This window comes from Fonticula alba (assembly GCF_000388065.1).
Source record: "Fonticula alba strain ATCC 38817 unplaced genomic scaffold supercont2.2, whole genome shotgun sequence".
NCBI classification, from domain to species: Eukaryota; order Rotosphaerida; family Fonticulaceae; genus Fonticula; species Fonticula alba.
The window spans coordinates 3,582,000-3,593,040 of NW_009242972.1; the positions used below are offsets into that span (position 1 = coordinate 3,582,000).

Below are 11,041 nucleotides of genomic sequence, written 5' to 3' on the forward strand. Positions count from 1 at the left end.
TGATTTCCTCCATCTCTCTGCCCTGTCTCCCCTCCCCTGTCGAAAGATGACCTCCTTCGCCGCCAGCAACTACACCGGCCTCAAGCATATCCATGCGCTGGTTGCCGAGCAGCTTGCCGAGATTTTCGCCACCAAGGGCGCCGAGCTGACTCCGGCTGTGACTGCCGAGGCTGCGGCCAAGCTCAATGCCGAGACTATCTTCGGCCTGGTTCAGGTCCCTGCCAGCTCGAAGAACGGCCATGCCACCATTCCGATGCCGGTGCTGCTGAAGGCTGGCGATCTCAAGGGCAACCCCGCGCAGTTTGCTGCCAGCGTTGCCAAGATCGTATGTGCACCGCCGCACTCTTGGCCTCCCGATGCCTAGTCCCCTGTGCTGTGACTAACTCCCCCTGTCTGTTGGCTGCGCCGCTCCCCTCCAGTTCACCGTGAGATCGGAAGAGCACACGTGATCTCAAGGGCAACCCCGCGCAGTTTGCTGCCAGCGTTGCCAAGATCGTATGTGCACCGCCGCACTCTTGGCCTCCCGATGCCTAGTCCCCTGTGCTGTGACTAACTCCCCCTGTCTGTTGGCTGCGCCGCTCCCCTCCAGTTCACCGTGGGCGAGCTCATCACCAAGGTCGAGCAGGCGGCCATCTACCTTAACTTCCATGCCAACCAGGACTTCCTCACCTCGAGCGTCCTGTCGGCTGTCCTCCAGCAGACCGATAACTATGGCAGCAACGGTGGCCAGCTTGTGCGTTTTGAAGCGTGACCCGGCGATGCGCCCTTCTCTCCCACCACTGGTCCCTGCGTCCCCGTCCCCTCCCCCCCCCCCATCCCGACTGACGCTCTCCCTTTCACTGCTCTCCCTCCCCCTCGTGCGCGACAGGGTCTTGGCAAGAAGATTGTCGTCGAGTACAGCTCCCCGAACATCGCCAAGCCCTTCCATGCCGGTCACCTGCGCTCGACCATCATCGGAAACTTCATCGCCAATGTCCACCGCATGCTCGGGTATGAGGTGGTCCGCATCAACTACCTCGGCGACTGGGGCAAGCAGTTCGGTGCGTCCTCCCTCCCCTGGCATCGCCCATGCGGCCCTCCCATCCTCCCGTTGGCTGCCTGATGCACCCACTTCCCAACGCGAATTCGCGCACTCCCGAATCTAACCCGAAACCCCAGGTCTCCTGGCCGTTGGCTTCGAGAAGTACGGTTCCGAGGAGGCCCTCAACGAGAACCCCATCATCCACCTGTTCGACGTCTACGTCAAGATCAACGTACGTTGCTCGGTGCCGATTTGCGCCTCCCTCCCCCGCGCGGTCCCCCTTGTGACTACCGACTAACGCAACCTGCTCCACAGGAGGAGGCCACCAACGATGCCACCATCCACGACCAGGCCCGTGCCTACTTCCAGCGCATGGAGAACGGCGACGAGAGCGCCCTGGCCATCTGGAAGCGCTTCCGCGATCTGTCCATCACCAAGTACATCGACATCTACAAGCGCCTTGGCATCGAGTTCGACGTCTACTCCGGCGAGTCGCAGTACTCCGAGTCCATGAAGGACGCTCTGGCCGAGCTGAAGGAGAAGAACCTCCTCACTGAGAGCCTCGGCGCCCAGATCATCGAGCTCAAGGACAAGAAGCTCGGACATGTCATTGTCGAGAAGTCCGATGGTATGGTTGGGCCTTGCGCTGGTCCTTTTCCTCCTCTTTCTCTCTCTCTCTCCCTCCCCTCTTCCTCCTATCCCAGACACTCGACCTCGCCGTCCGTGTCTGACCGGCGCTCTCATGGTCCCTAACAATACCCCCTGACTCCCTTGCCCTTTGTTGGGGACGGAAAAAAAAAGGCACCACCCTGTACATCACGCGTGATATCGCTGCCGGCATTGAGCGCTTCAACACTTACAACTATGACCAGCAGTTCTACGTCGTGGCTGCCCAGCAGGACCTGCACTTCCAGCAGCTCTTCGAGATCTTCCGCCGCATGGGCCGTGAGAACATCTCCGAGAAGTGTGCGTACATGAGCTTCCTCTCCCTCTCTTTCTCTCTCTCTCTCTCTCTCTCTCCCCTTCTGTGTCGCCTCTCCCCCCTCGGTGCCTGTGACGCCCTTGCTCTCCGGCACATGTCGCCTGTCTTTTCCGCGATCCCCCTCGCTCACCTGCCCTCTCCCATGCTTTGACTGCCACCTTTTACAGGCCAGCACATCAACTTCGGCATGGTCAAGGGCATGTCCACCCGTAAGGGCACCGTCGTCTTCCTGGAGGACATCCTCAAGGAGGCCGCCGAGACCATGCACACCGTCATGAAGGGGTACGCCCGACCTATCCTCCTTTGTGCCCCTATCCCAGTGTCCGCCCTTGCCCGGACACACAACATTGTAGATACTGCCGGTGGCCGGAATTCCTGACCCGCCTTTCCATCTAGCAACGAGGAGAAGTACAAGCAGATTGAGGACCCGGACGCCATTGCCGATATCCTCGGTATCTCGGCCGTCATGATCCAGGACATGTCGTCCCGCCGCATTCGTGGCTACGACTTTGACTGGCGCCGCATCACCTCCTTCGAGGGTGACACCGGCCCCTACCTGCAGTACACTCACGCGCGCATTTGCTCCATCCAGCGCCGCCTGAGCGCGGTCCTCAGCCTGGAGAAGGACATCTATGCCGCGGACGCCGCCATCGATTTCTCTCTGCTGACGGAGCCGGCCGCCCATGCCCTGGTCGACCTGATGGCCACCTACCATGACGTCCTGCTGGCTGCCTGCAAGACCTCCGAGCCTTGCGGTGTTGTCACCTTCGCGCTGGAGCTGTCGCGCGCCATCTCCTCCGCCCTGGACACTCTGCGTGTCATTGACCAGGAGCCGGCTGTTCAGCGCGCCCGCGCGGCTCTCTTCATTGCCGCCCGCCACACCCTCAGCAATGCTCTGCGGATCCTTGGCCTGACTCCCGTGGAGCAGATGTAAAGACCTCCCTCCTGCTGACCCCCCGCCCTTGACTCAGCACCCTCGGGCATCGCCCATCGATGGGCATGCCTGATCGGGCCGGACCTCCTCCTCTCTGCGGGGGAAAAGCCTCCCAGCAGGCTGTGTGTGTGTGTGTGTGTGTGTGTAAGAGCGTGCGCAGGACCATGTCGTGCGCACCTTCACGCCCCCCTACACACATGCCCGAAACATGTAAAAGAAATACACCCACACGCAGCCACCCGCACATGCCCTGTCTCCCGCGCCCCCCCCCCCCCCCCCCCCCCCCGAAGCCACCTTACGTGGGGATGCCGCGCCCGTGACATGTGCCAATGCATCCGCAACTGCCCGCCAACGCCGGAGCCTGCCAAGATTCTCACGCCCGTGTCAACAAACGACAGTGGGCACCCCGCGCCGCGCCGGGGCTCAGCGCTCCGAGCTCCCTGCCCCCGGTCGAAGGGGGAAGGAAGCGTCTCGGCACGTCGAGAGATCGACCCCAGAGGCGCACTTCCAGCTGATGAGTAGGCAGATCGCTCGTCCCCCCCTCGTCCTGACGACGACCCCAGCCACCAGCACATACACACACACACACACACACACACACACACACACACGCGCAAAAGAAAAAGACGCCTCCCGCCACGCGCACATCCATTCGCGTCTGCTCCCCCCCCCCCCTTGCTCTCTCCCTCTCCCCCTCTCTGCTTATCCCCCGGCTTTCCGTCGCCAGACAGTCGAGGCAGGATGTTGCCGGATGGTTTCGCCGTGCGCCGCGGCCCGCCGCCCTGCCGTCTGCTCCTGGCCCTCCTCGCTCTGGCTCTTCAGGCTCTCTTCCACCTGTCGCTGGCAGCACCTGGATCGATCCCAGCTTCTGGGGTCAATCACTCCGCCCAGCACCTGTGGCTGGTCGGCGTGGCTCCTGGTCGTACGCTCTGCTTTTGAAAATGCCCTCCCTCTGCCGCCCCGTCTGCGTATGCTCACGCTCCCGTCCTCCGTTTCCCGCGGGCCTTGAAACGTCCAACAGTCGTCCACCGCTATCCGCCGGCCGGGGTTGACATCGACCGCGGGACCTTCACTTGTCTGGACGGATCTCGGACGGTTCCCCTGTCGGCTGTCAACGATGACTATTGCGACTGCCTGGGCGATGGCTCGGACGAGCCGGGAACCAGCGCCTGTGCCACCAGCCTGCGAACGGCATACAACTGGCCTGTGGGAGGGGCCACGCTGCCAGTCACCGCTGGCTCCCCGCCGGGGATCCCCCAATTGCTTACTTTCCACTGCGCCAATGCAGGGCATGTGCCGACAGTCATCCCGGCGAGTCGAGTGGGTGATGGGATCTGCGACTGCTGCGACGGATCGGATGAGCTGGTAGCATGGCAACTGCAGCACCAGCTGGAGCATCTTGTGGGTAATGGCTCGGCCGTGGTCGAGTCCTCCGGGCCCCGCTGTCCGAACACCTGTGCCGCCCAGGCAGCCCAGTGGGAGCGCCAGCTTCTCCGCAATCGCCTCGGTGCCATCCAGCGGCTGAAGAACATCCGCGACTCGCGAGAGAGCCTCCTGCAGACCCAGCGCCAGGCTGACGAGAAGCTTCCCCAGTTGCTAAAGACTCGGGAAGAGCACGATGAACTGAAGGGTACGTGGCTCCTCCGGGAGGCGGGGGGGGGGGGCCTTGTTGGGGCTATATGGGTGACATATACTGACTGCCATCACCACCATCCCTTTCTCTCTCCATCTCTTCGACACCCCTGATGTAGTTGCTTTCGAGGATATCACCAAAAAGAAGGAGGATGCCTTCGCCGAGTACGAGGGTGTGTATCGCGCATGAGTGTGTCAACGCCGAACCGGCGTCGAGACAGCTTACTGACTTTCCATCCCCCCCCCCCCCCCCCCAGCCATCAGGGCCGAGCGTCAGAGGATTCGCAACCGCGAGGAGGCAGTTGAACGCCTGACCGGCACGCCGAGCGTCCCGCCAACTTCTCCACCCGAGGAGGTATCCCCTTGGCAAGCCCACTTGCTCGCCCATTTTCCCACAATAACGAGCATCTACTTACCACCGTCCTTATGTGTGTTCCTTCCCCGCCCCCCCCCCCCCTCCCCCGGTCTAGGGCGACTCTGGGGCACCAGGCGCCGGCACCCCTCAGGCTGAGGACGACTACTACGAGGATACCTATGAGGAGCTGGAAGATCCGGCCTACCCATATGACATCCTGATTGGTGCCTGATCTACCTCCTCTTGCTGCCTCCTTGCTCCCCCTCTCCCTTTCCTGCCATCTCCAACTTACACGCCCACCCGCGGGGCCGTGGGAATATGTGCCAAGCCTACAATGCGTTGCAGCGGAAATGGTCCGCGGCTAAGGCCCGACTGACTCGCCTACAGGACCAGCATGAGCGCCTGAGCAAAATCGCCTCGGACAACTACGGCCCGGATGGGGCCTTCTACCACCATCGGCACAAGTGCCTTTCATTTGACTCGGGGTATGTCGAACACACACACACACACACACACACACACACGGTGTGTGTGCGCCCATCTTGCGATGGCGGCCACCGCTGCTCGGCACACCCAATGAAACCTGCCTCCTCTCTGACCCTCAATGTGACATGCCAGGGATCGCTTCCGGATTTGCCCCTTCGACACGAATGTCATCCGGAAGATGAGCCGCGAGCGCTTCAACCTCGGCTCTTTCGCCACGTGGACTCCGGCCGAGGGGGTGGTCGAACTGCCGGGGACCGGGCGCCTCGGCCCGGATGCGGTGCCCCCGTTTCCGGACACTTCGGCTGCCGGAGTCCGGGGGCACGTACATCCTCGCTTGGTTGCCGCCGACCCGGACTCCATCCTGATCCCTCCGCGGCAGTCGCCGGTTCTGCGGCAGGTCTTCGACAAGGGATCCCCATGCTCGCAAGAGCATTCCGGCGATCTGGCCGGGCGCTTTTCCTCGACCATCCAGTTTGTCTGCCGCGGTCTGGACGATGGGGTGGTTCTTTCGTACCAGGAACGCGATCGCTGCCACTATGACTTCGTGGTGGCCTCGGTCGGTGCATGCACCGGGGAGGCTATCGGCGGGGACACCTGGTGGGATACCCCGGAGGGCATGGCCCTGCTGGATGCCCATGGCCTCACTGCGCCAAGCAGCGCCGAGGGCCCGAGTGGCGACCAGAGCCCCCAGCCCCCAGTGGCCCCCGAGGCGCCCCTGCCCACGGGCACCCTCCAGACCCCCGACACGATGCTGCCCACTGAGACACCCATGATGCCCTCGGAGACCCCGGCAGCCGCCCTGCCGGGTGCCGCCCCCTCGCCGATCCCCCGGCCACCGGGCTCGGTCATGGTGGAGCATAGTTCCGCACCGCCACCGGCGCATGCGGATGACGGTGCAACGAACGGCGAGTCGACCGACTCCCAGATGGCCCGGCAGGCCCACGCCCACACGCACCCGGTCCTGCACGGCCACCCGCACGACCACTCGGAGCTCTGAATAGATGTTAATCGGCCACGATTAACACACCCGTCTGGCAGCCGAATGATGTGCTGGATTATCCGATCGCCGGGTCTTGTCATTCTGGGCAGGGGTGTGTTGGGTGCTGTTGCGTGTGTATGTGGGGGGGGGGCGAAGAAACGGAGACAGGAAACCTCGATCTGGGTAGGCCCTGCCATATCCCTCTCTTTTGTGTATGGCACTGGAGCGTCCCCTCTGCAGCCACAGCCTGGAGCTGAAAGCTCGGTCTCGCCCCGCGCCGCCTGGCGATGGGGCTGACGTGCTGCGCGCTTGTGCCGGCACCTCCTGACAGGCACCAGAATGGAGCATGCGAACGTACCCCCGATGCGGCCCCCTCTCCTGCTGTCTAATCTCTCTCTCTTGCTCTTGCTCTCTCTCTCCTGTTGGCCCGGCGTTGCCGACTTCCCTGGGCATCTGCACATTGACAACGCAAAGACGTCATCAAAGTCGACCAGCCCAGCACACACACACACACACACACACACACACACAGACACACGGAGGATTACATGGGGATGATGGCCCGAGGGAGGGCGGCACGGGAAAACACCCGGGCAAGGCCGCAAGCGAGGGAGGTAGGAAACGGGAGGGGAACGCGCTCGCCTCCGCTCTGTGGCTTTCTCCTCTCGCTGCCCCTCTCCCTCCTCCTGTATGGCCGCGGGAGAGGAGGGAGGACGAGGAAAAGGACGCACAAGCAACACACACACACACACAACAAGGAAGATCTTCTCGTCGTCTCTCGTCTGCAAAGAAAATTGTATTGACGAAGGGCGTATATTAACAGGGATGTCACCGGACAGGGGATCCCCCCGAAGGGGAAGACGGCCGCCCAAATGAATACTACTGTGGAGTGTCCATTTACTTGCGGTTGAGGAGCTCCTGCTTGGCAGCCTTGTCGGCAGCGGACTTGGCGCGCATACCGCCGAACTTGACAGAGCGACGGAGCTGGCTGTGAACGCGAGAGGGGGGCGGCGCAGCAGCAGAGGAAGGGAGGAGGATCAGGGCGGCGAAAGGCGAAGGGGGTTAGGAAGGAGCGCCAGAAAGCCAACAAACGATGGAGACGACAGGGGGATGGGCAAGGAGGCGTGGTGCAGAAGCGCAGACGCCGATGGACGCACCCCTGGAGCAGGAAGACGTTGGTGCTGGTCTTGAGGGTGTCGACGGGGACAGTGGTGACGGCAACGGCGGGCTTCTTCTCGAGGGGGAAGAGGGGACCAGTGAACTGGACAGCGTTCTTGAGGTCCTCGTTGGTGGCCTTGGTGGCGTTCTTGGGGAAGACAATGAGCTTCTCCTTGTAGGCCTTCAGGCGAGCAACGTTGGCATCGAGGGACTCCTGAGAGCGGTTCTTGCGGCGGTGGTCGACGGCAATACCGATGGAGAGGGCCTTGCGCTTGCAGACGCCAGCGAGCTGTTTCGGGCGGCAGCGCGGAAAAAGGAGGAGAGGAGGAAGAAGAAGAAGAAGAAGAGGTGAGTAGGAGAGGGGGACAACGTGGAGATGCGCGGCGAGAGGGGGGGAAAGGGAGAAAGCGCACCTTGAGCTCCTCGAGGGTGAAGCCACGGCCAAGGCGGACCTTAGCGTTGTACTTCTGGGTCTGGCAGTGGACGGCAGGGCGGAGGAGGCCGGCAACGGGGCGGGGGGCGATGGCGATGGCCTTCTGAGCGCGAGCAACACGACGGGCCTTCTTCTGGCCGGGCTGGTCGAACCAGGTCTTGACGTTGCGGAACCAGTGCTTGCGGAAGTGGGAGCCGGGGATGATGTGGTTGCCCTTGACCATTGTGTCTGGAGAGGGGGGTGCGTGCGAAGCAAACAGAGAGGAAGGGAACGGTGTCAGGAGGGGGCAGAAAATGGTGATAGGGCGCAAGGGAAGGTGGCTGATAAAGGGGGGAGGTGCGCCCATGAAAGGAGGGACGTGGCGAACAGAAAGAGCCCGCCCCCCAACGAGGGACACATGCATCGGATGTCGCCTCGGAGAAGATGCATCCGACGCATGTCTCCCAGGATGGAGGAAGGGCCCCATGTGCGCACACGCGCACTCCCACGCGCGGAGGAAGACACACATCGCCCCGGCTGCCCCGCCCGGCGGCTCTCTGTGTGCGAAGAGGGGAAGGAGGACGCCATATGCACGCGCCCAAGCGTGGTGCGAGGGCGCGCGGGCACACACACACACACAGACAGGTCCCGCCCAGGCGGATCTGACAAGCAGGCGAACCCGGCGGGGCATGGCCATCCTTGCAAAGCGCGCGCACTCTCCTCCCTGTCGGAATCAGGCCGGCGATGTGGCGGACACGTGTATATGACCGCCACCTCGCAGGCGGGGCGATCCAGGCACATGCCCAGGGAGATGTCGACACGACAGGGAGGACGAGAGAGAGCGCGAATGCAGGACAACGACCACCGTCGTCTGCCAGTGTATCCACCAGGGGGAGATGCGCGCGGACGTGGTGACGATCCTCCGGCACACAGAGAAACCGCAAGTCAAGTGGCGGGACAATGAGACGATGTCCCGGGCATCAGAGGCGCGATAGACAGGCTCTCCTGTGTGACTTCCTGGCGCGCGTCCGGAGGGGGAGGGAGGGCAGGCGGAGGACCGTGCCATGGGGGGCAAGAGGGAGGGGAGGGGGGGGGGCGAGGCGAACCTGATTTCTCTGGGGACTGTAAAACCAACCAAAAAAAACAAAACAGTGTGAGATCTTCAAGTCCGGACTTGGCGAGCAGGGGGATGCCTCTTCAATGGAAGAGGCTGGCGCGAACTGGCTGCCCCCACTGGCCGACGCCCGCGGGCACGGATTCCGCGCAGGGGCCCCCCACCAGCGGGCGGTGCGAGAGGGCAGGTGGGGGGGGGGGGGGGGGGGTCGCGGAACACACCCACACCCACGGCGGCGCACCTCCACCAAGGACAAGGAAATGGGGTCCAGCACTCGGGCGAAGGCCTCGGGGGCTGCAGCGAGAGGAGGGCACTGCCACACCCCCGCCCCCACCCCCCGCCCCCACCCCCCGCCCCCCAGGCCGGATTACTCCGCCCCTCATCCCGCCCCCGTCCCCCAGCCCCAAGGCCCGGCCCAAGCACACACACACACACACAAACATGCGTGGCTACACTACCACCTGGCCACCCGCCCCCGGGTCGGGGGAGGGGGTGCGCGCGGCCAACCCGCCACGCTCTCCCTGCCAGCACACGCCGGCAACTCCTCCCCCCAAGGGGACCCCACCGGTCCCGGGCACACAATACCGCGCACCGTTCTCTCCCCAGCAGGCGCGCGGAACGGCGACCGAGGAAGCAGACTCTCCACTCCCGGCATTTTTCGCGTCCCCGCCCGTGCTCCCACTGCCAGCGGCGGACGACCGCCCGTGCCCTGACCGCAGCAGGGAGCTCCAGTCACTCCCCACGCACGCGCGGGTCCTCGGGTCCGGCCGGCGCGCCGGGCTCTGCCGCCCTGCTCCTCCCGCGGACCATGCACCTGGCCCGGGGGAGGTCCAAGTCCTGCTGGCCAAGACGGATCGAAAATGGGCGAGTGAACGCAAGGTTCCCCCCCCCCCCCCCCCGGTGTGTTCACCTCAGAACCACGCCGGCGGCCAGAACCCTTGGCCCGCGCGAATCTCCAAATTTTGAATAATGCCGCAGGGCCCATGGCTCGAGGCGCTGGCACTCCAAGGCAAGGTCAACCCTGCCCCAACATACTCCGGTGGCCAGGCGGTCCGGAGACACTTGCTATCAGGAACCCCGACAAGAAGGGAGGCGGGAAGTGTGGCCGAACTCCGCTAGGGTGTGTGGCTGCTCCATCTTTGACACCTCCGAAAAAGTGGGCCCAAAGTCCGAAACCTTGAAAGGTGACCAATAATAATTCGCGAAATATAAGCCGTAGGGAGGCCCATCTCCAGAATCCCATACGTGGCAGAATGATAGGGCCCCGCGTTCGGCGTAAAATCGCACACACGTTACCACCACGAATCACTTACATACTCCATTGCCTTTTTTGTATGGAAATAGCATTTCAAGCACAACATTGCTATTCCAGCCGGGCTCCTTTCCGACGGAGGTGCGCCCTCCTTCCCCGAGCATGTCTACACTCTTGTGCTGATGCTCCTCCTGCCGGCTAGCATGGTCCAATTTCCCCGGTCGGCGGGCACCTTCCGAGGGGGGGTGCCGTGTGCAAGGCGGGGGGGGAACCACACGGAGGCCAGTGCCCGTTTGTCGCATTTCTAGCCCCCCCCCCCCCACGCGGGCGTATGTCTGATCACCGAACTTTCGTCCAAGAGGGGGCGGGTGCCTTTTTTGCGGGAGGCTGGAGGGGTCTCTCCTCGCCTCCTCCCACACCCAGATGCATGTGCCTGGGGTCCCCACACTTGAGACCGGTCTGCCGTCCCCATGCAGTTCAGCATGGGGCATTGTTGGATGTGCAAGCAGCACATTGCCAGGGGAGGCGGGGGCATGGTTTTTTTTTTTTTTTTGCGCGCGAGTGTGTTCCCCATTTGCCCACCGTGCCGCCTCCAAGTTCGGATGCCTCCACACAGCCTGCGAGAGGAGGCAGCCCTGGATGTGCTGATGCATGGCAAGTGCCCGTCAGGGGGCTTTCACCTTTTCTGGGAGGTTGCTGCCTTCTTCCCTCCCCCC

The 11,041-nt window shown here is 63.3% G+C and overlaps 3 protein-coding genes across 4 annotated transcripts; 2 read left to right on the forward strand and 1 right to left on the reverse strand.

Annotated features, from left to right (window-relative positions):
• Positions 1 to 46: 46 nt before the first annotated feature.
• On the forward strand, positions 47 to 2,937 carry H696_01736 (arginyl-tRNA synthetase; the record flags this gene model as incomplete). Its single annotated transcript, XM_009495645.1, has 9 exons — positions 47 to 325; positions 439 to 495; positions 590 to 733; positions 869 to 1,040; positions 1,159 to 1,265; positions 1,337 to 1,649; positions 1,823 to 1,987; positions 2,171 to 2,285; positions 2,400 to 2,937. 9 exons carry the CDS (start codon positions 47 to 49, stop codon positions 2,935 to 2,937), a joined length of 1,890 nt encoding a protein of 629 aa, XP_009493920.1.
• Positions 2,938 to 3,529: 592 nt separating this feature from the next.
• H696_01737 (hypothetical protein) lies at positions 3,530 to 6,447 on the forward strand. Its single transcript, XM_009495646.1, has 7 exons — positions 3,530 to 3,859; positions 3,959 to 4,567; positions 4,689 to 4,742; positions 4,827 to 4,924; positions 5,040 to 5,148; positions 5,253 to 5,409; positions 5,543 to 6,447. The coding sequence occupies exons 1-7, from the start codon at positions 3,679 to 3,681 to the stop codon at positions 6,405 to 6,407; spliced, it is 2,073 nt and encodes a 690-aa protein (XP_009493921.1). The 5' UTR covers positions 3,530 to 3,678; the 3' UTR covers positions 6,408 to 6,447.
• A 705-nt stretch (positions 6,448 to 7,152) lies between these two features.
• H696_01738 lies at positions 7,153 to 9,276 on the reverse strand. 2 transcript variants are annotated; one of them, XM_009495647.1, is made up of 4 exons: positions 9,066 to 9,276; positions 7,961 to 8,208; positions 7,547 to 7,836; positions 7,153 to 7,377 (listed from the first exon to the last, which is right to left on the reverse strand). In XM_009495647.1, the coding sequence occupies exons 2-4, from the start codon at positions 8,201 to 8,203 to the stop codon at positions 7,287 to 7,289; spliced, it is 624 nt and encodes a 207-aa protein (XP_009493922.1). In that variant the 5' UTR covers positions 8,204 to 8,208; positions 9,066 to 9,276; the 3' UTR covers positions 7,153 to 7,286. The 2 variants fall into 2 exon arrangements, with proteins under 2 accessions (XP_009493922.1, XP_009493923.1); XM_009495648.1 differs by having other exon boundaries at positions 7,961 to 8,830.
• Between the last annotated feature and the right edge of the window lie 1,765 nt (positions 9,277 to 11,041).